We start from the raw sequence: 25133 nt of genomic DNA on the forward strand, positions 1-25133 counted from the left end.
ATTACTACAATGTGGTCAGTTTAGAGCAAAAACTAGTTACTAACATGAAAACTGGAATATCTGGCTATCAAGTTTAACCCAGCAACCTCGTAGATGACAGTTTCGCATTCTGCCAGTCACTTGCTTATGCAATATCTCAGCTATGTTAAAAATCTGTCAGGTTCTTGTCTTTCATCCCATGAGCACGTGGTATTATTTCAGTTTCTCCCTGGCAGTGTATCCATTGACAGGGTAATTTGAGTTACATGGCTATGTTGTCAGTCTTTCACACAGAACTATGAATAGTACTGTACAAGAAATTGAAGAGGCTGCATTTGGAATATTGTGTGCCGTTCTGCTTACATCGCTGTAGGAAGGATGATATCAAACTGGAAAGGGGCGGAAAAGATTCACAGGGAAGTTATCGGAACTGGAGGGCTAGAGTGATAAGGAGAGACTGCAGGTTTATAAAATCATGAGGGCATATATAAAATGGTCACAGTCTTTTTTTGCCAGTCTTTTTTGGCAGCAATGCATACCTTGCATATTTAGCGACAGGCAGATGGAATTTGTAATGTTTTAGTTCTTTATTTTCTCCTTCTTTCTTCAAGGCCGCTGAGTTAAAACCTCCACTTTCTCTCAACAGCTTTCCTGGATTCATCAACCCTGCAGTTGTTTTTCGACTTGTACCATTCCATCCCTCCGTCACTGTCCCCTCTGGTGAGTTGTGCTTCTCTCTGTTGGAGGTGCAGGGACATGTGAGGGGCAGGAGAGAAGAAATGTTATCTGTGTCGTTGTGGTGATTCTCCCATCCCGCACCCCACACCACAGATTGAGTACTTTAGACTGGACTTAAGAGATACAGTGTGGAAACAGGCCCACCCAGACCATGCCAACCAGAGATCACTCTGTGGCCCTAATACTATCCTACACACTAGGGACAATTTTATAATTTTACCAAAGCCAACAAACCTGTACGTCTTTGGCGTGTGGGAGGAAACCAGAGCCCCTGGAGAAATCCCATGTGGTCACAGGTAGAACGTACAAACTCCACACAGACAGCAACATGGTCAGGATTGAACTCGGGTCTCTAGCGCTGCACCTCTGTGTCAGCCATTGTCTTCCAAGACTTTTCCAGTTGTGCATCCCTAGAATGCAAACCAAGGCCCCATTTATGTCTGGTTTTCCATTAATTTAGAGACACGGATACTGGAAGAAATGTGGCTCTGATTTATCCACCGGTGGGAAGACTAGCTTTACTGAAACTAACCTGGTAAACGAGCAGGGAAAGATAAGAGAGCAGAGTTAGTTGCTGAATCGCTGAGGACCAGAATGGGCCAGCTCAGATGATAGCAAGGAGGCAGATAGAGAGGGGTACTGACGGAGCACCAACAAGAATGGGAATTGATCATTCAGCCCCTCCATCCTCCTGGTAAGGTTTACAACAACAAAACCTCAAAGTACTGGAGTAACTCACCAGGACAGGTAGCATCTTTGGAGGACATGGATAGATCTAAACATCACCTATCTGTTACCTCCAGAGAAGCTGGAGTGACATAGCCTGAGATGCGTGTCGCAGGGTAACGCCTGTATGGTCGTGAGTAGTCGCCCAAAGAGTCGTACCTTTTTCTGGTAGCCGCTGGATTTTCAACATTTTTAACATTTTCAGCGACCTGCTGCGACTATGACGGGTGCCGGCAAGTCGCCGGAAAAATCGCGTAAGTGGGGCAGGCCCTTTAGTATGCTGTGATAACATTTTAATTAATTATAGTGAATTATAGTGCGTTTCACATTGACTTATGTTGGCTGGTTCCCCATCATTGCATTCATACATCTCCAGTCAATGTAGTCTCATAATATAATAAATGTTATCATATTACATAAATTCACCGTCACACACACACATACCAGAACAGGGATCCTGTTGCTCATTAAGAACAATAACCTGTTAGGTGCTGTGTCTACAAGTATCTGTACCCTGCAGTGAAGTGTCCATAAATGAATGGATCTACAGTATATGCTTGTAAAAGATATGTATTAATAGTAATCTTCTGGAGGGCTCCATATTTGAATGATTAATGTGTAAGTTTATATTTGAAGGAAGTTGCTGCTCCTGCCATCATTCCCACACGACAATCATAGAGAAAAACATAGAAACATGGAAAAATAGGTGCAGGAGTAGGCCATTCGGCCCTTCGAGCCAGCACCGCCATTCAATACGATCATGGCTGATCATCTAAACTCAGTATCCCGTTCCTGCTTTTCCCCTATATCCCTTGATTCCGTTAACCCTAAGAGCTAAATCTAACTCTCTCTTGAATACGTCCTGTGAATCGGCCTCCACTGCCTTCTGTGGCAGATAATTTCACAGATTCACAACTCTCTGGGTGAAGACTTTTTTCCTCATCTCAGTCCTAAATGGCTTACCCCCTTATTCTCAAACTGTGGCCCTTGGTTCTGGACTTCCCCCAACATCGAGAAAATTTTTCCTGCATCTAGCCTGTCCAATCCTTTAAAAATGTTATATGTTTCTAAAGATATCCTCTCATCCTTCTAAATTCCAGCCCAGTCGACCCATTCTTTCATCATATGGCAGTGCCGCCATCCCTGGAATCGTGAAAGATTTTATTCTCATTTTGCTGTTAACCAATTTACCTGAAGGGACTCAATGCTCTGGAAACCAAAATCTAGAGTGCAGCTTTTAAACCAAGGCGTGGTAGATGAAGGAAGGCAGCATCAGCTCATCAGCCCCATAGCCTTGAAAATACCGCTCACAGTCACACTCTCTCGCACAATACATACACACACACATACAATACACACACACACACACACACACACACACACACACACACACACACACACACACACACTGAACATTCCCTCGAGCATGGGGAATCTCAGGTGCCCACGACACTTTGAGTTAAAGTACTGATATCAAGCTGTGCTGTCTGACAGTGACTCTCTTTTCTTGCAGGTCTTATCTTGTTTAGTACAGATCGCTTCAGTCCGGAGGTCACTATTTAACAATGCAGAACGTGCAAAATTCCTCTCTCACCTCGTGGATGGCGTGAAGAGAGTTTTAGAAAATCCACAGGTGAGGAACGGTTGGCTGATAATTTCTTATACAGATGGTGGAATAAAAACATCAAAGTGAATTTTCTTCTAAGTGTGTGCAATCCTAGAAGTCTGTTTGTAATTCTGAACTGTGTTCATGGGCCCTGGTTTCTGACTGCAAGGCACAGTTTCCCCGCAGATAGTGCATTCCATTTCTCTCACTTAAGGGCAAGGATGGTGTTAGTACTTCAGGAAGGAAGGAGAGTAATTAGGAGTGCCGTTGTGAACTATAAAGCACGGAGAAAGCTCCAGAAACAAACTCTACACTCACTGAGTTGTTGAAATGGAAGGGAAGAAACAAATCTGTGTTTACATCTTGGAGGCAGAGGCAATCGTAGATGAACGTAGCTGGGAGTAGAGGTGGCTCATGTGTGTCCCTCAAGTGTGGTTCACAATTAATTTTACTCCTGGCAGATTAATGGGTTCAGTATCACATCCCTGTCCAAATTAAGAATAAGTAATACTGGAAAAATATTATTTTTTGAAAATTTGATATAAAAATACTAAGCGGCAGAAACGCGTTTTATGTTGGGCATTTTCTGTATTTATTTCACAAATACGTCGTGACTCCACAATACTTGGCCCTTGGCCTGCAAAATTGTACATTGACCGGTTTTGCCGAACACTTACACTCGGTCTGCTATGGCCTGCTAGATCTCCCAGTCGCCAACTATTTTAAATCCTCTCCCCATTCCCACATTGACCTTTCTGTCCTGGGCCTCCTCCATTGCTGGGGTGAGGTCACACACAAAGAACAGCGCCTCACCTCACACTCTGCTTGGGTAGCCGACAGCTCAACGATATGAACATTGAATTCTCCAATTATAGGTAATGACAAATCTCCCCGCCTTCTTCCCTCACCAACCCCCCCCACCATTTATTTTCCTCTGCCCACTCCCCCCTTCTCTCCCCAATGCCCCACCTAGACTCACACCTATTTCTTCCCCCCCCCCCCCCCCCAACATGTATATTCCTTCCTCTCGCTTCACAATTCACCTCTTCAATCCCTTTTCTCTCTTTTCATCTGTGGCTTTTGTCCAACCATCTTTCCATCAAAAACCCCCTTCACTTGTATCAATCTATTACCTGCCACACTTTGTACTGCCCCTCCTCCTCTCTTCTTGCTTTCTCCTCCACAATCAGTCTGAAGAAAGATCCCAACCCGAAACTTCACCTTTCCGTGTTCTCCAGAGATGCTGCCTGAGTTACTCCAGCACTTTGTGTCCACCTCGGGTGCTATAAATGGTGATACATGTAAGGATTATCTTTACTGCTTGATGGTCTTGGTATAAATTTTGTTTGAAATTAGGTTCAAATGACAATAAACAGTATTCTAATCCTGATTCTTATGGCTAGTATATATGTGTGAAACAGCAACTCCTTTTGCAGAGCTTGTCCGACCCGAACAATTACCATGAGTTCTGCAGGTTATTGGCGCGACTGAAGAGTAATTACCAACTGGGAGAGCTGGTGAAAGTGGAAAACTACCCTGAAGTCATCCGCCTAGTAGCCAATTTCACTGTAACTAGCCTTCAGGTACGACAACCAGCTACCTTTCTGGAGATGTTTATGAAAATGCATTTTTTTTAATAGAATAGATAATCGTCAGTGGATGTATGTTGGGTGAATGAGTTACATGTGGTTGTTAATACCTTCAGGAGAGGTGCATGCCAGCATTTGGCATTAGTTTGGGATGCTATGCTGCTTTGTCGTGCACAACATTTGAGCTGGGAACATTATATGACCTGCCAGTATCCAAAGTCTGTAAACCAACACATGTTTCTGAGTCTATGCTGGCAGTAACATGACTTGGGTTGGCAATATCCTCAGGGTGTTAACAGCAGTATGAGTTTGATTGGTACGTACGTTATTTGTTAAAGCCAGTTCCCTTCCACAGTTGACCTTGCATTCAAAGATGCAGCATTAAGTTGGTGGGAATTGAGTTAAAGACATATAGTGAGGTGCTAATCAAAACTTTTGGAAATTAAATAAGATTTATAATTTTCTCATGTTTAGTTGAGATCGAATCTACATTGTATTTGATTAACCTATTCCCTAAACGAGTGCACAGTCAGACCTGATTCTTATGTGAGGTTGACACAGATAAAGAGTGCCAGAAAGATGCATTGGTGGCCAAGAATTTCCCACTCTGGTCATTCTAGATTAATGTTTTCTTGTGATTTCCTCCTGTTTTTTTTTCTATAGCATTGGGAGTTTGCCCCTAACAGTGTGCACTACCTGCTGAGCTTGTGGCAACGCCTGGCTGCCTCAGTACCATACGTCAAAGCCACAGAGCCACACATGTTGGAGACGTATACGCCTGAGGTCACCAAAGCCTACATCACCTCCAGACTAGAATCCATTCACATCATTCTGAGGTACTGTGATGGACTGTTACTGAGCTACACTGACCCTAGCAACCTATAACTATGAAGTGAGAAATGCGTACATGGTGTTTATAGTCGAGGTAGTTTAGGGAGTGTATGCTGGGAGGGGGCAGGTGTTATTGAGGCGGTGGCTGCCCCAGTGTGAGGTGACGGGCGTGTTTGTCTCCACAGGGACGGGCTGGAAGACCCGCTGGACGACACTGGACTGGTTCAGCAGCAGCTGGACCAGCTCTCCACCATCGGCCGCTGTGAATACGAGAAGACCTGTGCGCTGCTGGTGCAGCTTTTCGATCAGTCCGCTCAGACGTACCAGGAGCTATTACAGAGCGCAAACGCTAGTGCCATAGATATCGCGGTACAGGAAGGTAAGGAAAGGTGCAACTTCTCATGTGTATAGACATCATAGAAAATAGGTGTAGGAGGAGCCTTCGAGCCAGCACCACCATTCATTGTGATCATGGCTGATCGTCCCCAATCAATAACCCGTGCCTGCCTTCTCCCCATATCCCTTGATTCCACTAGCCCCTAGAGCTCTATCTAACTCTCATAAATCCATCCAGTGATTTGGCCTCCACTGCCCTCTGTGGCAGGGAATTCCATAAATTCACAACTCTCTGGGTGAAAAAGTTTTTTCTCACCTCGGTCTTAAATGGCCTCCCCTTTATTCTAAGACTGTGGCCCCTGGTTCTGGACTCGCCCAACATTGGGAACATTTTTCCTGCATCCAGCTTGTCCAGTCCTTTTATAATTTTATATGTTTCTATAAGATAACCCCTCATCCTTCTAAACTCCAGTGAATACAAGCATAAACTTTTCAATCTTTCCTCATATGACAGTCCCGCCATCCCAGGGATCAATCTTGTGAACCTACGCTGCACTGCCTCAATCACAAAGATGTCCTTCCTCAAATGTTCTGTTATTATCAATCTTTGGGCTGTTGCACATGCACAAACCTGACCTTTTTTTCTGATAATGTTTTCTCCTAACATTGTGAAAAAAACATGCAAACTGCTGGATTAGCATGTTCTCCAGGGATTCTGCCCAGTCCACTGAGTTACTCCAGCACTTTGTGTGTGTTTTATAATACCAACATCTGTAATTCCTTGGTAGACACAAAATGCTGGAGTAACTCAGCGGGTGAGGCAGCATCTCTGGAGAGAAGGAATGGGCGATATTTCGGATCGAGACCCTTCTTCAGACCAAAACGTCGCCCATTTCTTCTCTCCCAAGGTGCTGCCTCGCCCGCTGAGTTACTCCAGCATTTTGTGTCTACCTTCGATTTAAACCAGCATCTGCAGTTCTTTCTTACACACCTGTAATTCCTTGATAGACACAAAATGCTGGAGCAACTCACCGGGACAGGCAGCATCTCCGGATACAAGCTTACAACCCAGTGGACCCTGCTGGATTGTAAGCTTCTATCCAGAGATGCTGCCTGTCCTGAGTTACTCCAGCATTTTGTGCCTATCTTCGGTGTAAACCAGCATCTGCAGTTCCTTCCTCACATTTCGTCTGTAATTCCTTATTTCTCCATTTAATATTGTGAGCGGTTACATCAACACATTGCACCTTGTTTCTCAGTGTCACCACCAGTGTGGTTACGGGCTAAGGCTATCAGTGCTTGTGTGAAGTGTATTTCCATAGAAGTTCTCAATTCCATGGCCATTTCGCAAAGTGTCACAAAACCTGCATTCCTATTCTGTTACTGGACAACACTGTAAAGAGGTGTTCCGAACACACTGTTGTCTTTACTACTATTTATTGGTAATACACAAACATTGCTGCCCTAGCTGTACGTGGTCTGTCACAGGAGCTAGAGAGAGATCAATGGGTGGGGAGGTTGCATTTATACTTCTGATATGGGGAGTGGTTAGTAGTGGTGAGGTCACTATGTTAAAGGCACATGTACATGTCATCTACATCCTTCCCCTTGGAAACAAAGCAATACAGTAGTGACGGGGTGACCACGTCTCATACGCTATGAGCAGGTAAGCAAACAGTTAAACAAACAGAGGAGCAAACAGCAAAGCAAATTCACCATAGCGGACAGGCGGCTTAACCAGTCGGCCGGACCGGGTACGCAGCTCGCCATCTCCCCCCTCTGCAGGAAGAGCAGGGGCCGGAGCGGGAGTGGGTGACGGAACCGGGGAACCCGGAGGAGAAAGAGCCGGCGGAGCCAGAGGAGGGGATGCAGGCGCAGCAGCGGGTGGACGGGCAGGCGAGCGAGGGCTGGCTGGTGGAGAGTGGGGCTGGAAGAGCTGAGATGGCAGGGACCGAGGCATGCGTGGGGCGGCAGGTAGCGTGGCGGACAACGGAGGGGAGAAAGGGCCGGCAGGCGGTGGTGGGGGCTCGTTGACAAGCCGCAGATGTTGGCGGGACCGGCGGTAGATGGTACCGTCGTGGTCGACCAGGTAGGACCGCGGCGAACCAGCATCACCGACGACGGTGGCAAGCTTGGAGTGACCGGAGGGGGACTGCATCCGGACGACTTGGCCGGGGAACTGACGCGGGAGGGGACGGCAGGACTGGTCGTGGGAGCGCTTTTGCACTGCGTGCTTTAGGGCAATGCGCTCCTGGACAGCAGCAGGCTGGAGGGCAGAGGGCACGAGGGACTGCTGGGTCACAGGGAGTGGAGGTCTCGTAGTGCGAGACATCAGCCGCTGTGCTGGCGAGCCCAAGGCAGGGTCGCGGGAGATGTTACGAAGATTGAGGAGGGCCAGGTAAAAGTCGGATTCGGACATCCTGCAATGCTCCAGCAAGTCCTTAGCACTGCGGACAGCGCGCTCCGCCAGGCCGTTGCTCTGCGGGTACTCTGGGCTGCTGGTGTAGTGTCGGAAGTTCCAGCTGGCAGCGAAACCCCGGAACTCGGCACTGGTGAACTGGCTGCCGTTGTCAGATTGGAGGCTCGCCGGGGAGCCGAAAGTGGCGAAGTGGCGGCGCAGCTTCCCGATGACGGCCGAAGAGGAGAGGGAGTGCAGCTGGTCGACCTCGAACCAGCTGGAATAAGAGTCAACAGGACCAGGAAGTGCTTGCCACGCCACTCGAAAATGTAAGTGGCGACAGCCATCCAGGGCAGTTCAGGGGCAGGCTGTTGCAGAAGCGGCTGGCGTTGCTGATGGGGAGCGAGGCTATTGCAGGTAGCGCAGGCGGAGACCCTCTCTCGGATGTCTTGGGCCATGCCGGGCCAGTAGAACTGACTCTGGGCGTGGGACAGAGTGGCCTCGGCCCCAGGATGACCGCGGTGGGCGGACTGAAAATAGTGGTCCCGCAGCGCAGCAGGCACCACCACCTTGTGTCCTTTCACCACCACGCCGTCGTGCAGCACGAGCTCGTCACGGACCAGGAAGTAGGGCTCGGCACCGGCCAGCAAGGATGAACGTCGGTCTGGCCAGCCCTGCCGGATGACGTCGGCAAGCTGCTGCAGGGCAGGATCCATGGCAGTGTGCTTGACCAGGGACTGCATCTGCTGTGAAGGCACAATGTTAACGTTAAGCACCATCAGGTCAGACGACTCGTAGGGGTGGCGATCAGTGGACGATAGCGGCGCGCGGGACAGCGTGTCGGCCACGAACATGTCCTTGCCCTTACGATACACAATTTTGAAAGTGAAGCGCTGGAGCTGCAGCATCATGCGCTGCAGCCGGGAAGAGGCAGCGTGGATTGGCTTGTTTAGGATGGTGACCAACGGCTGGTGGTCGGCCTCGATCGTGAAGTTGTTGCCCAGAATGTAGTCCTTGAACTTGGAGCAAGCAAATACCACGGCAAGCAGTTCCTTCTCAATCTGAGCGTAGCGCTGCTCGGCCGGGGTCATGGTGCGGGAGGCATAGGAAACGGGCAGCTGCAGGTCATCGTGGAGCTGCAGGCAGGCGGCACCAAGACCGAATTTGGAAGCGTCGCAGGTGAGAACGATGGGACGCTGCAGATCGAAGAATTTGAGAGTGGGAGTACTGACTAGCCTAGACTTCAGGACATCAAAAGCTTGTTGGTGATGCGGGAACCAGGCCCAGGCAGTGTCCTTCTTGACTAGCTCCCTCAATGGCGCACTCAGCTCGCTGAGGTCGGGGATGAACTTCCCCAGGTAATTGACCATGCCCAGGAAACGCTGCAGGCTGGGCACGTCGGTGGGTGAGGACATCCCGGAGACAGCAGCCGTTTTTTGCGGGTCAGGCTTCAGCCCCGAGGCAGTAAAAACGTGGCCCACGTAAGTGACTTCCGGGACGCGGAAACGGCACTTCTTGGGGTTGAGCTTGAGGTTGATATCACGGGCCCGGTCCAGGACTTGACGGAGGTGGAGGTCGTGCTGAAGGTAGTCAGGTAGGATGATCGCTCGTCCAACGGTATCTGCCAGAAAGAGCTCTTGGCATCGAGGACTGAAAAGACAGTGGCCGGACCGACCTGTGCAGCGACGTCCTCCACTGTTCGCATTGGGTAGTGCGGGATGTCGCACATCGCGGTAAACTTAGCCAGAAGACATACCGGGTCTCGTGCATCTTCACCTGCACCATATACAAACGACTCGGATCGTTCCAGGGCATCGGGACCAGCCAGGTTGAGGAGCAGAGAAGCCCGCATTTCAGCAGTGGCAGCAGGGTGGGCGATCGTCACGTAGTGCTGGAAATCGCGTCTAAAGACACCCCACCGGTGGGCAATGTCCGAGTCGAAGACAAGCACATCGGGCTTGCGGCACGAGGTAGCCATGGCACGAGAGATAGAACAAGGGATAGGGAACTGGGTCAAAAGTAAATAAAACCCGACAAACAGGAGGCGCAGAGGCACGATTGGAGGCGTGGGTTCGAATCCCACTTCTGACACCATGTAAAGATTTGTTCCGAACACAGTGTCTTTACTACTATTTATTGGTAATACACAAACGTTGCTGCCCTAGCTGTACGTGGTCTGTCACAGGAGCTAGAGAGAGATCAATGGGTGGGGAGGTTGCATTTATACTTCTGATATGGGGAGTGGTTAGTAGTGGTGAGGTCACTATGTTAAAGGCACATGTACATGTCATCTACAAACACCAAGCAACTGCTGATACTATTAATCTGCCGGTGATCGTATATGCAATATTCTTTCCCAGCTATTGCACATTTGTGAATGAATAGTGCGTAGATGATCCCCACCCTGTGAGTTAAATTATTGATGGGCTGATTGATCTTCTCCCAGGTCGACTGACGTGGCTGGTTTACATCATTGGGGCAGTGATTGGGGGCCGAGTTTCCTTTGCTAGCACGGACGAGCAGGATTCAATGGATGGGGAGCTCGTATGCCGGTGAGTCCTTAGTTGCCGAATCCTGCATGCAAGGCGTGGACATTACGCCCACAGTGTCAAGCTCCAGTGAGGCCTCAGGAGGAGATTCTCATTGTGGGGAAGAAAGTGCACTCAGCCGATGCATTATTCTGGAGATAGACACAAAATGCTGGAGTAACTGAGTGGTACAGGCAGCATCTCTGAATAGAAGGAATGGGTGACGTTTCGGGTCGAAACCTTTCTTCAGACTGATTCAGAATGAAACGTCACCCATTCCTCTCTCCAGAGATGCTGCCTGTCCCGCTGAGTTACTCCAGCTTTTTCTGTCTACCTTCGATTTAAACCAGCATCTGCAGTTCTTTCTTATACAAGGAACTGCAGATGCTGGTTTACACCAAAGAGAGACACAAAACACTGGAGCAACTCAGCGGGACAGGCGGCATCCCTGAATGGAAGGAATGGGTGACGTTTGGGATCCAGGGATGTTGCATGTACCACTCGGTTACTCCAGCATTTTGTGCAATCTTCAGTGTAAACCAGTATCTGCAGCACCTTCCCACACATTCGGGAGGTTGTGCAGATGTAATCATATATATAATTAATTTAATTAATCCACTAGAAGAAGACACAACAGCTGGAGTAGTACAGCAGATCAGGCTGCCACACTGGAGAACGTGGATAGGTGATGTTTTGGGTGGGGTCGTCTTCAGGCTGATCCAGGGATCCCAACCTGAAACGTTACAATTCCATGTCCTCCAGAGATGCTGCCTGACATGCTGAGTTACTCTAGCAGTTTGTGACTTTCTTTGCATCTGCAGTTACTTGCACCTCCTTGACAGTCCACTGGTTCTCTTTTAAATTCCACTTCTGCAGCAGCTTGTTTCAACCTGTCTCAGTTGTTCCTCTACCCTGGGTTGTCGACCATTACCTGAACCATTGCACCAGCATTAAACCGTTTGTGTGTTTAAGAGTTTGCAGAAGGCATTAAGATATTCTTTATCAATGAATGTATTTCTGCGTCCCATATCTGGAGCTAGGTCGGAGGGCTTGCTGGCAGAGTGCACTGGAGACACCTGACTGTGGTTTATGGTTCCTTTGCAGAGTTTTGCAACTGATGAACTTGACTGATTCCCGACTGGCACAGGCTGGCAATGAGAAGCTGGAACTGGCCATGCTCAGCTTCTTCGAGCAGTTTCGCAAAATCTATATCGGAGATCAGGTTCAAAAATCATCCAAGGTAAAAGTGGGTAAAGTTATATTGTGTGTGTGCGTGTGTGTATGTGTATCTGTGTGTGCATGTGTATCTGTGTGTGCATGTGTACGTCTGTGTGTGTGTGTGTATCTGTGTGTGTGTGTGTATCTGTGTGTGTGTGTATCTGTGTGTGTGTATCTGTGTGCGTGTGTATCTGTGTGTGTACGTGTGTGTGTGTACATGTGTGTATCTGTATGTGTGTGTGTGTGTCTCTCTCTCTCGCTCTCTCTATCCCCCGACTCCGCTATTTTTAAGAGCCCTATCTAGCTCTCTCTTGAAAGTATCCAGAGAACCGGCCTCCACTGCCCTCTGAGCAGAGAATTCCACAGACTCGCAACTCTCTGTGAGGAAAAAGTGTTTCCTCGCCTCCGTTCTAAACGGCTTACCCCTTATTCTTAAACAGTGGCCCCTGGTTATGGATATGTTAATAATAAGAAGAAAGTACAGTCCAATTGTGATGCTTGTGAAGGATCCCTGAGCAGCCAGAGGTCTGGCAGACTGTTGAGCCCAGTTATATGTTGTAGGTTAAGATTAGCAATGGTCTGGCTGGATTCAAGTGTGTGCAGTTACTGACTGTCACGTCACACAGTAGAACTTGCTTTGAAATTATGAGATTTAGATTCTCAATCGTGTCAACCACCTGCACCGGTAACATTTACACCCCAGCGGTATGAACGTTGACCTCCAATTTCAGGTAGTCCTTGCTTTCTCCCTCCTTCCCCTCCCCTTCCCAGTTCTCCCACAGCCTACTGTCTCCGCCTCTTAATTTCTTCCCCCCACCCCACCCCACCCTACATCAGTCTGAAGAAGGGTCTCGACCCGAAACGTCACCTATTCCTTCGCTCCATAGATGCTGCCTCACCCGCTGAGTTACTCCAGCATTTTTGTCTCCCTTCCGGTAACATGCAAAATTACACCATGCGTGATTGAATGCACAGCTAAATGGTGTATATCCGAATGTGTAGGAAGGAACTGCAGATGCTGGTTTACACTGAAGATAGACACAAAATGCTGGAGTAACTCAGTGGGACAGGCAGCATCTCTGCAGAAGGAATGGGTGACACTTCGGGTCGAGACCCTTAAGAGTTGCTGCTTTACAGCGAATGCAGCGCTGGAGACCCGGGTTTGATCCCGGCTGCGGGCGCTGCCTGTACGGAGTCTGCACGCTCTCCCCGTGACCTGCGTGGGTTTTTCTCCGAAATCTTCGGTTTCCTCCCACACTCCAAAGACGTACAGGTTTGTAGGTTAATTGGCTTGGTAAATGTAAAAATTGTCCCTGGTGGGTGTAGGATAGTGTTAATGTGCGGGGATCGCTGGTTGGCTCGGACCCGGTGGGCCTGTTTCCGTGCTGTATCTCTAAACTAAAGTCATGAAACCAAGGTCCTGGCTAACTGAGTGGGTGTAATAAATCTCTTGGCACCCTGAGGATAGTCAGATATCTCACAGTATCCTGGCCAATATTTATCCCGCAATTAACATCACTAAAGCTAATTAACTGATCATTTATCCTCTTGCTGTTGGTAACACTTTCCTCTATTCAGCCTAACTGAAGTGTTTCCCCACTCTACACCACATTGGCCAGTGTCCTGCTGGTTAGTATTTTTGGCCTCCCCTGACTGTTTTCCTTTCCTCTGTACAGTTGTATCGCAGGCTGTCGGAGGTCCTGGGACTCAACGACGAGACAATGGTCTTGAGTGTCTTCATTGGGAAAATGTAAGTGTGTACACTTATGTGGTTAAACTGTTTCTGCTTATGACAGCCACAGGACAACTGTAGACACTGTGGGCAAGTAGTGTCATCATCAAGATTGTTAGATTATATTGAAGAAAAAACTGCATTCAGAAATTTGGTTTTACCATTTTTAAAATTATTTTCCCTTTTTGCATTCAGACTTTGTTTTTCAATGAACTCCCATTCAATCTAACAAGCAATATTTTAGTTTAGTTTAATTTATTGTCATGTGTACCAAGGTACAGTGAAAATATTGTTGTTGCTTGCTATCCAGTCAGTGGAAAGACTAGGCATCAAGCCGCCCACAGTGTACAGATACAGGATAAAGGCAATAACATTTAGTGCAAGATAAAGTCTAGTAAAATCTGATTAAATATAGTCTGAGGGTTTCTAATGAGGAAAGTTGTAGCTCAGGACAGCTCTCGAGTTGGTGATAGGATGGTTCAGTTGCCGGATTATAGCTGGGAAGAAACTGCCCCTGAATCTGGAGGTGTGTGTTTTCACACTTCTGTACCTCTTGCCCGATGGGAGAGGGGAGAAGAGGGACTTTGGAGAGGGTGCAGACGAGGTTTATTATTGCCCTGTCCCACGGTACGAGTTCATTCCAAGAGCTCTCCCGAGTTTGCCCTGAGTCGAACTCGGAGATTTACGGTAATGGCCGCTCGTCGGTACTCGGGGCTCTCGTGGACATTTTTCAACATGTTGAAAAATCTTCCCGCGCTTACCTGCCGTTAGCGAGTGTTCCCGAGTACCTGCCGTTAGCGCTAAGAGACGCTAAGAGACTCCCTGAGCTCCGACGTACCCGCTACGTTCATTCTCCGTGCTTACCACGAGTTTGATTTTTTTTAAACTCGGGAGAGCTCTTGGAATGAACTCGTGCCGTGGGACAGGGCCATTAGGATGATACCTAGATTAGGGGGTGTTAGAAGTTGGACTTGGATTGTTTTCTCTGGAACCCCAGGGCTTGCAGGAAGACCTGTTAGAAATGTATCACATTTTGAGCAGCATAGTCAGGGCGGGCTGTCAGAACCTTTTCCCAAAATGGAAAAATCAAATATTAAAGGACATAGCTTTAAGGTGAGAGCCAGCATAGTGTAAAGGAGAAGCTTGGGGCACAGGGGGTGGTGGTGAGTGCCTGGAACATACTGCCAGGGGCCATGGTTGAGGCAGATACAATAGTGGCATTTTAGAGTTCTGGATAGGTACAAGGGTATGATATGGATTATGTACAGGCAGATAAGAAATGGTCGGCATCATATTCAGCACAACCATTGTGGGCCGAAGGGCCTGTTCTTCTGCCGTACTGTTCTACATTCTTTCAACTATATAATTTACTTCTGTTACCGTAACTAAACTGTAAGAGTTCTACTGAGACGTAAATGCAAAGGAGACGTGTTTTGTGACTTGTAACTATTTGTTTGTTGCCAAATAGAATCACCAACCTGAAATACTGGGGGGGGTGTGAGCCAATCACCTCAAAGACTCTACAGCTGCTGAATGACCTCTCCATTGGATATCCTTTGATCAAAGTCTCCCCAGTATGTGGGGAGCAACTAGTCTTCTCAAGGAATAATCTGTGGCACACGGTTTGTTTCTAACAGGAGTAGATCTTCAAGTCTCAAGTCAAGTCTATTGCCATTGACAAGTGTGGGGAGGTAGAGGAATAATGATAGTCTTGCTCGCAGCAGCATCACAGGCGTACAGGCAAAGACAACACGGTGGTACAGCGGTAGAGTTGCTGCCTCACGGCGCCAGAGACTACGTTTCAATCCTGACTAAGTGTGTTTTCTGTACGGAGTTTGTACTTTCTCCCTAAGACCACGTGGGTTTTCTCCAGGTGCTTCGGTTTCCTCCCACACTTCAAAGACAGGTTTGTAGGTTAATTGGCTTCTGTAAAATTGTTCCTTATATATATATATATATAGGATAGAACTAGTGTACGGGGTGATCTCTGGTTGGCACAGACTCAGTAGGGTTAAGGGCCTGTTTCCACTCTGTATCATAAGATCATGTGATAGGAGCAGAAGTAGGCCCTTCGGCCTGTCAAGTCTACTCCGCCATTCAATTATGGTTGATCTATCTCTCCCTCCTAACCCCATTCTCCTGCCTTCTCCCCCTACCATCTGACACTCGTACTAATCAATAATCTATCTATCTCTGCCTTAAAAATATCCACTGACTTGGCCTCCACAGCCTTCTGTGGCAAAGAATTCCACAGATTCACCGCCCTCTGACTAAAGAAATTCCTCCTCATCTCCTTCCTAAAAGAACGTCCTTTAATTCTAAGGCTATGAGCTCTAGTCCTAAACTTTCCCATTGGTGGAAACATTGACTATAGATAGTGGCATCTGTTGTCTAAAGTCTAATAAACACAAATTACACTAATTGTACAAAGACAATGGAAATCTGAAGTAAAATCGGTAAATATTGGATCTGTGGAGAGAGAGGAACAGAGCTATCATTTTGGGTTGCTGACTTTTCACTGTTTGACGAAAGGTTGTTAAGTTGAAAGATTCCTCTCATAGCAGATGCTGCCTGACCCATTGAGCATTTCAGGCATTTTCTGCTTTTATTTTAAATTTCATCCCTATGATTTACCCATATTTTAAAATCTACACATAACATAACTGATGGAAAAGTCTAAAAAATACTATTAATAACTAGACAATAGGTGCAGTAGGCCATTCGGCCCATCAAGCCAGCACCGCCATTCAATGTGCCTATTGACAAGTGGACAACAAATATAGGGAGAGGTTTAGGCTGGGTCTCTATTCCATGGAGCGTAGGAGGATGAGGGGAGATCTTATACAGGTATATAAAACCATGAGAGGAATAGATCGGGTAGATGCACAGAGTCTTTCACCCAGAGTTGGGGAATTGAGGACCAGAGGACATAGGTTCAAGGTGATGGGGAAAAGGTTTAATAGGAATCCGAGGGGTAACTTTATCACACGTGTATGGAACAAGCTGCCAGAGGAGGTAGTTGAGGCTGGGACCATCCCATCGTTTAAGAAACAGTTGGACAGGTACATGGATAGGACAGGTTTGGAGGGTTATGGACCAAGCACAGGCAAGTGGAACTAGGGTAGCTGGGCCATTGTTGGCTGGTGTGGGCGAGTTGGGTCGAAGGGCCTGTTTCCACACTGTATCACTCTTATGACACTATGACTCTAAATGTGTTGAGGGAAGCTGATGGAACAGTCAATGATGTTTGCCTTTGGTTTCTAGTGATAGCCCTGCTGAGCTCTGGCAGTGATTGTGGGAGACTAGGCTTTGGGCTCTATAGCACCTCTAAGGTCATTAAATACCCACAGGTTTACCGATCAATGTGGCTGGGGTTCATACCCTTCGAACAGTTCCCAGACACAATGTTCAAGAAGGAACTGCAGATGCTGGAGAATCGAAGGTAGACAAAATTGCTGGAGAAACTCAGCGGGTGCAGCAGCTTCTATGGAGCGAAGGAAATAGGCAACGTTTCGAGCCGGTTCGACTCGAAACGTTGCCTATTTCCTTCGCTCCATAGATGCTGCCGCACCCGCTGAGTTTCTCCAGCAATTTTGTCTACCTTTAGTTCCCAGATACAAAGGCTTGTATGGCAACCTCTGGTGCTTTCGAGGGAATAGAGGAGGTATAAGAACAAGCGGAGAATGATAAAATATTTTTGAAAAATGCCATTGATAGTTTGAAACCTTGACTTGATATCTACATACAGCAGTGTCAGGAAGCTGGTAAAACTCACTGCCGTTCAATTCATGCTAAACAATCATACAGTAAGTGACTCTTACTTCTCATCTTGTTCACACCTCCTCGCTCTGGCATTCACTACCCTGGCTACATGTTTAGACAATGGAAACATGGGTTTTATTTCAATACATTGATTGTTGATGAAGGACATTGGTGTCACTGTGAAACCTTTCCAAACTAGAAGCATGTGGGTAAGCTCATTCTTCCTCTGTTGTTGTATTGTATGATATTAATTGTCAGAATGTGTGAGTAATGATCTAATGTTCACTTCAACTTGGCAGAGCGAGCACTTTTCATTCCTGGGCATCAATAACCAATCCAACCTGAGCGATATGCGTTGTCGAACAACCTTCTACACAGCACTTGGGCGATTGCTTATGGTCGATCTAGGTAAGTAACAAGCAATGATTTAACTATAGACACAAAATGCTGGAGTAACTCAGCGGGAACATCGAACGTGTCCAAAGACAGGCCGCTCGATTTGTTACTAACACCTATGAGAGAGAAGCGAGTGTCACCAAACTTCTGAATTCTCTGGGGTGGGAACCCTCTCCAAGACAGACGTGAAGCTCACCGTTTGACCTGTTTTTACAAAATGTTAAATGGTCAGCTCGACATAGATTACAAGACCTACACAAAACCCAAACCAATTAGGAGCAGACGAGGGCATTCGATCCAATTTGTGATCCCAGCTACAAAGACAGATGTGTACAGCAATTCGTTCTTCCCACGCACAATTAAAGCATGGAATAATCTCCACCAAACTATAGTTACCCAACCAGATGCAACTAAATTTAAAGTAGCTCTTTCTTCCCAATAACCCTTTCTGGCTTAATCCCTCCCTTCACCACCTCCAGTTTAAATTACAGTTGGAATATTTTGGAGGACCAAGTAACCAAGAACCAAGAACATGGTCTCGACCCGAAACGTCACACATTCCTTCTCTCCAGAGATGCTGCCTGTCCCGTTGAGTTACTCCAGCATTTTGTGTCTATCTTCAGTTTAAAGCAGCATCTGCAATTCCTCCCTACACGGTTGATTTGGCTATTATTAGTCTGTACTGTAGAAACTGAAACTTTGAGAGTGTATGGCCTCATTCATTTTATAGTTAGCATGTTTTGATGGTGTTGATTTGCAACTAATCCTAATTTGTGTTTTCTAAACATATGAACTTTACAAAGTGGTGATGTTAATCTGGAGCCTGTCCAGATTATACAGCGTGATATCTACTGTGGCTTGTTGCATTTCTGCAGTACTGACTTTTTTCAGCGCTCTTCAAAAACAACTTCCCCTACAGCAAGTGTTCCCAACCTGGGGTAATTTTACCCCCAGGGGGTACATTTTGCCTACCCAGGGGGTAAATATGTTGATTGTGGGTCTGTATATATTTTGTTCTCATTGACTGACTGTGTTTGGTTCTGGTATACCGATATCTGTTCATCATTAGTTGTTCATAAATAAGTGAAATAATATTGTGATGTGCTATTAAAGTTGCCTGGGGGTAAACGGGACGAAAAAGGTTGGGAACCCCTGCCCGAAAGGCTGTAGAATTTCACCATTCATTCAGGGGTCCTGGAAGCACAGTCAATAAAGGAATAGTTCAAGCAAGCGTTTGAAGTACAGAGGAAGGTGGGCATGTAGATCTAATTGCTGTAGGTAAAGGTAAGGTAAATATCAGCGACCTTAGAAGCATCGATGCACTAGAGACACCTTGGGGTGCAAGTCCCCAGCTCGCTGGAGATGGAGACATGATGGATAGGGTAGTGAAGAAGGCATTTGGTGTAAGGATGGCAATATCATGTTGTGACTATACAAGATGTTGGTTAGATCACAGTTAGAGTATTGTGCGCAGTTTCCATTACATGTTAAAGGCAGGATGTGATGGCATTAAAGAGACCACAAGAGATTCGCCAGGAAGTAGCCTGGAGTGGAAGATATTAATGACTGGCTTTCTTCCCACTTCAGCGCACAGGTGACCTTGCAGAGGTGTACAAAAGTAGGGGCATTGATAGGATAGAAGGTATTTCTTATCCGGGCAGGGCAGTCTAGAGCTAGAAGGCACAGGGTTAAAGTGAGAGGAGATATGTAAAGGAGATCTGAGGGGTACATTTTCACACAGAGAGTGGCCATTATCTGGAATGAGCTACCAGAAGAAATGATAGAGACAGGTACAACTACAACACTTCAAGGGTATTTCACGGATTGTTGGATAGGATAGGGGTACAGGGATTCTTGGCTGATGCAGGCGTGGGATTTCCCTAGATAGGCAGCATTGTTGCCATGGTTGCATGGCCACAAGGGCCAGTTTCTGAGCTGTCTGAGTTGATGATTCTGTGAATGCCGCAGTGATGGGTGAATGGCACTGTAATAAACCAAAGCAAGGCGAGGTGAAGTGGAAAGGTTGCATCGTTGGGAAATGGAGGGCGTGGATGTGAGATAGACAATAGGTGCGGGAGTAGGCCATTCGGCCCTTCGAACCATCACCGCCATCCACTGTGATCATGGCTGATCCACACTCAGCACCCCGTTCCTGCCTTCTCCCCATATCCCCTGACTCCGCTATCTTTAAGAGCTCTATCTAACTCTCTCTTGAAAAGCATACAGAGAATTGGCCTCCACTGCCTTCTGAGGCAGAGATTTCTACAGATTCACATCCCTCTGTGTGAAAAAGTGTTTCCTCGTCTCCGTTCTAAATGGCTAAACTTTGGCCCCTTGTTCTGGACTCCCCCAACATCGGGAACATGTTTCCTGCGTCTAGCGTGTCCAAGCCCTTAATTATCTTATATGTTTCAATAAGATCCTCTCTCATCCTAAATACTGAGAGTAGCTGAGCAGGTATTTGAAGTGAGAGGCAGGTATGGGTTACTGGTGAGGACCAAAGTTGCAGGCTATAATATATGATCATGTCAATACCCCACGGCTCTAAGTGCCACCTTCCAGTTTTAGAATTAACCAAGGCGTACCTTTCTTGACGATTTTTCTAATGCTAGGTTTTGCTGAATAGAGACCTACCTCGGCTGATGTGTGGTAGGTGTTTACGACAGATCTGGGCATTTCTGTTTTGGAGAAGGCGTCTCCAGAGTCCCTACGCAGATATGAAACTGCGCACATGTAGAGGATGTGCCCGTATCTGGATGAGCTCTTCCAACCCTTCGTTGCATTGAGAATTGGTTGGCGATCTCTGCTGTGGAATGAATACTGGCAGAGCATTGACAGCTTGGTGAGTGAGACACAGAGAGAAGTAACCCTTCACCTTGTGTGTTGTTGTGCTCCACAGGGGAGGATGAAGACCAGTTTGAGCAGTTCATGCTTCCCTTAACCGCAGCGTTCGAGGCAGTAGCACAAATGTTTAATTCAACCACATTCAATGAACAAGATGCTAAGGTACGTCACGGACGTGGACATTTCATCCAGCTGCTGCTTTAGCCCCCTCAGTGTCACATTCACAATGTTTCAGGCCACAGCTCTGTAAGTGAACAGTAAAGTGGTTCAGTGCCATCGCCCCCAGTTGCTGGTATTTATGAACAATCTCTCAAGGGTGCAACCAATTGACATCTACCTCTCCATCCCTTTGCTATTTTTAAATCATTCTCAAGATATGTACATCACTGGTGAAGCTTAAAGTAAACGCACAGCCTTGACCAGTCTCAAGTAGTGGCCAATCCAGAGGTTCATTTTGAGTTAAACCCGTGGCTAAAGGTCTGGAGTTGCACACAGTAATGTCTTCAAAAGGAATTTTATGGGTCTTTGCACAACCTATTAAGGGCCTGTCCCACATTACGAGGTAATTCCCCCGTGTTTTCCCCTGATTTGAACTCGGAGAATGTCCGTAGCGGGTCCGTAGGAGTTCGTGGATGTCCCGTAGCGGCTCGTAATGCTAACAGTAGGTACTCGGATAATCCGGTAAACTCGTGACATTTTTTCAACACTGTGAGAAATGTCCACGAGTAAAATAAAATACTCGTGATGACATTTAAAAAAAAACTTTTTACTCGTACGAGCCGCTACGAGACATCCACAAACTCCTACGGACCCGCTACGGACATTCTCCGAGTTCAAATCAGGGGAAAACTCGAGAGAACTCTTGAATTACCTCGTACAGTGGGACAGACCCTTTAGTTCCGCGGTGACTATCGCTATATTTTTATTCCAAATTAATGAAACTTACTGAAGTGAAATTCACCCACTTATGTGGGGTCTGAACTTGTGCCACTAAATCTGTCGGCCAGTGCACTGGATTACAGGGAACATTCCCAACGCGTCAGAGAAGGGTGGTGACCAGTGACATTGTTGCTAGATTGTGAGTAGTCGGGGTCCATAGACATAGAAAATAGGTGCAGGCGTAGGCCATTCGGCCCTTCGAGCCAGCACCACCATTCAATATGATCATGGCTGATCATCCAACCCAGTATCCCATCCCTGCCTTCTCTCCATACCCCCTGATCCCTTTAGCCACAAGGGCCACATCTAACTCCCTCTTAAATATAGCCAATGAGCTGGCCTCAACTACCTTCTGTGGCAGAGAGTTCCACAGATTCACCACTCTCTGTGTAAAAAATGATTTTCTCATCTCGGTCCTAAAAGACTTCCCTCTTATCCTTAAACTGTGACCCCTTGTTCTGGACTTCCCCAACATCGGGAATAATCTTCCTGCATTTAGCCTGTCCAACCCCTTAAGAATTTTGTAAGTTTCTATAAGATACCCCCTCAATCTTCTAAATTCTAGCGTGTACAAGCCGAGTCTATCCAGTCTTTCTACATATGAAAGTCCTGCCATCCCAGGAATCAGTCTGGTGAACCTTCTCTGTACTTCCTCTATGGCAAGAATGTCTTTCCTCAGATTAGGAGACCATACTATCGATGGGGCTGGGATAGTAACAGATTAGTGTCCAGGCTAGAACCCAAACTGAAATACATGATCAGTGTAGTAAAGTAATATATAAATGCAAACCCTTGCTCGATAAATCACAGTGAGTAGAAATTCCAAACTGCGGGGTTTTTTTTTTCTTACATGAGACCTTAAATGTAACTTGTGTGGAAAGGAACTGCAGATGCTGGTATATACTGAGGATAGTCACAGTGCTGGAGTAACTCGGCAGGCCAGGCAGCATCTCTGGAGGAAAGTGGATGGGTGACTTCTCGAGTCTGGTCTCTTCTTAAGACTGAAAGTAGAAAGGAGGGAACTGGAGATAAGAAAAGCTGGGCCGGCAACAGATGACCAAGGAAGGGTGGAGCCCACAATGGTCCATTGTTGGCTGGAGAACAGGTGATAATGAAAGGATACAAGGATGCGAACAGTGGAACTAGTAGGATGACAAGGGTGGAGGTGGGAGGGAATGCAGGGATTACTTGAAATTATAGAAATTAACATTCATACCGCTGGGTTGCAAGCTTCCCACGTGAAATATGAGGTGGTGTTCCTCCATTTGTGTGTGGCCCCACTCTAACAGTGGAGGAGGCCCTGGACAGAAAGGTCAGTGTGGGAATGGGAAGGGGAGTTAAAATGTAGCTACTTCACCCTGCCATTCTGTGAACAATCAGAAGTTTAGTTTAAATTCAGCAGCCTCATTTAATACATTGCCAAACCAGCACTGTATCTGGTATGTAACAAACTCACTCTGTATCTAATTATGCTTCTTAATGTTTGTTGCCCACAGCGAACGTTGGTTGGCCTGGTGAGAGACCTGAGGGGTATCGCTTTTGCCTTCAATGCAAAGACCAGCTTTATGATGTTCTTTGACTGGATGTATCCTTTTTAACATCTTGGCTGGGAACCAAAGGCGGGGAATGGGAATCGAGCATTGAACTGGAAATGGAGAATGAATTTTAAATCGTCTGGGAGTGAAGTTCCGTTAGTTTGTATAATTATTAAATGGTGTCCAAGGTCAGTTTCTTTATCAGAGCGCAGCGAGGCCATGTCAGTTCATGTGGGCTTTGTGCTATGTAACTATGGGCGGAATGGCACTATGATACACAGTCTAGTGCATTAGTGCAGTTTAGTTTAGAGACACAGCGTGGAGACAAGACTTTTGGTCCACACCGGGCAACAAGCATCCGTACACTAGCTATATCCTACACACTAGGGACAATTTACAGACAACAATTAACCTACAAACCTGCACGTTTTTGGGATGTGGGAGGAAACCGGAGCACCCGGAGAAAACCCATGCAGTCACAGGGAGAATGAGCAAACTTCATACAGACTGCACCCGTAGTCAGGATCTAACCCAGGTTCTCTGACACTGTGAGGCAGTAGCACTCCCTCTATGCCAGTGTGCCGCCCTATTCCATTTAAGTTACTTTATTTGTGTCTTTTAGTGTGGAATATTGCAGATGCTCTAAAATTAAGCACAGCAGAACATAGTGAAAATATATGAAATCGGTATCATGAGTCAGTGAGGACTTCCCCTCTGGGTTACACAGATAAGAATAATAGACACATCAAATACAGAAACCGTTCATTCTATTCTGATGCAGCTTAATCAGTTCATTCACTGCGTCTTTAGTTGGCACAGCAGAGTGGTCTGACCTTTGCTCCAACTTCGAATCTGCGATCCACGTCAGGTGCCAAAGTCCAACTGGTTGTGACGAGAGGCAGCCTTCCCCTCACACAACTCCGTCCTGTGGCACAGTGGGCAATGCATATGTACTCAGGCTGCATTAATGGATCCAAAACAAACTTAGTATAAAACTAGATGTTTACTTCGGGGAAAGTGAAATGAAACGATCATTTTGGACCGAAGGAACATAAAATCTGACTCCTTAGGATCGTCACACAATTCTATCATAGTAATTTGTATTTGGAATTTGGCTTGACGCTGGTTGAGTCGTTACTAGTCCCATTACAAGTCCCGTCTCAAACTGAGACGGTCGTGGGTTTGTCCCGCTGGAGAGAGTTGAGCACCCAGTCCGAGCTGAATCTCCAGTGCGATGGTCGGAGTGTAAGCACTATGAGAGGAAACATAGAAACAGTGGGAAAGCACAGCACGATCTCAAACACAACGAACTGACAACCACTTGACCTGCTGGTGGCAATGTTGCCTGTGGGAGGAATGTTTGACAAGTCTCCAGCAAGGGCACTACTCCTCTTTGAACAGTGCCATGGATAGTTCATGCACAGAGCAGTACCGTAGAAGATCATCACTCCTCCAGTCACCCAGAGACACTTCAACACTGCTCCCTACAACTCGATAGTACTCAGTTAGGCTTTGACTGCGACTCATTTGGTAAAACGCTTTCTTTCAAAGTTTGATGAACCGAGAATCATTTCATTCTAACATTCGGAGCTTAAAAGCATCCTGGACAGGTGCACTGTAGGTGCTGCTGCTTCCCAGATTAATTGTTTGACCGATGTTCTGCTGCTTCTTCTGGGATCTTACAATGGTATTTTGTAAAGCAAGAGAGCTTTCTCTGTAGTCCTGGCCGAAACGGAATGCTCGATCAACGTTATTCAAACAGATTATCTGACCCAGGAGTGTGCTATGTCAAAACAGCAATGGTACTTGCTACGTGCTAGCTGTGGAGCCCCTCTGACACTCCTACATTCCTTCCGTCCCCCTCGCATTGCCGCAACACTCAGCCTGGACTACGTGCTCAGCCCTGCAGCAGGACAAGCCCACAGTCCAGTCATAACCGAGGTGATGCTGAGAGAGCAGTGAGGGAGACCAGGTGC

General features: G+C 46.8%; 1 protein-coding gene across 1 annotated transcript in view; it reads left to right on the plus strand.

The window, feature by feature from the left end:
- xpo7 (exportin 7) overlaps positions 1-25133 on the plus strand; it is a 67618-nt gene that overhangs the window by 30706 nt on the left and 11779 nt on the right. Inside the window, exons 8-20 of the mRNA XM_033013979.1 lie at positions 626-699; positions 2957-3076; positions 4486-4632; positions 5302-5474; positions 5655-5848; positions 10650-10755; positions 11836-11971; positions 13626-13699; positions 15150-15230; positions 17424-17487; positions 17743-17851; positions 20739-20845; positions 23119-23207. Coding sequence (XP_032869870.1) covers positions 626-699; positions 2957-3076; positions 4486-4632; positions 5302-5474; positions 5655-5848; positions 10650-10755; positions 11836-11971; positions 13626-13699; positions 15150-15230; positions 17424-17487; positions 17743-17851; positions 20739-20845; positions 23119-23207 — 1474 coding nt within the window. The remainder of the gene's footprint in view (positions 1-625; positions 700-2956; positions 3077-4485; positions 4633-5301; positions 5475-5654; positions 5849-10649; positions 10756-11835; positions 11972-13625; positions 13700-15149; positions 15231-17423; positions 17488-17742; positions 17852-20738; positions 20846-23118; positions 23208-25133) is intronic.

This window comes from Amblyraja radiata, chromosome 39 (assembly GCF_010909765.2).
Source record: "Amblyraja radiata isolate CabotCenter1 chromosome 39, sAmbRad1.1.pri, whole genome shotgun sequence".
In the NCBI taxonomy this organism is placed as follows: domain Eukaryota; kingdom Metazoa; phylum Chordata; class Chondrichthyes; order Rajiformes; family Rajidae; genus Amblyraja; species Amblyraja radiata.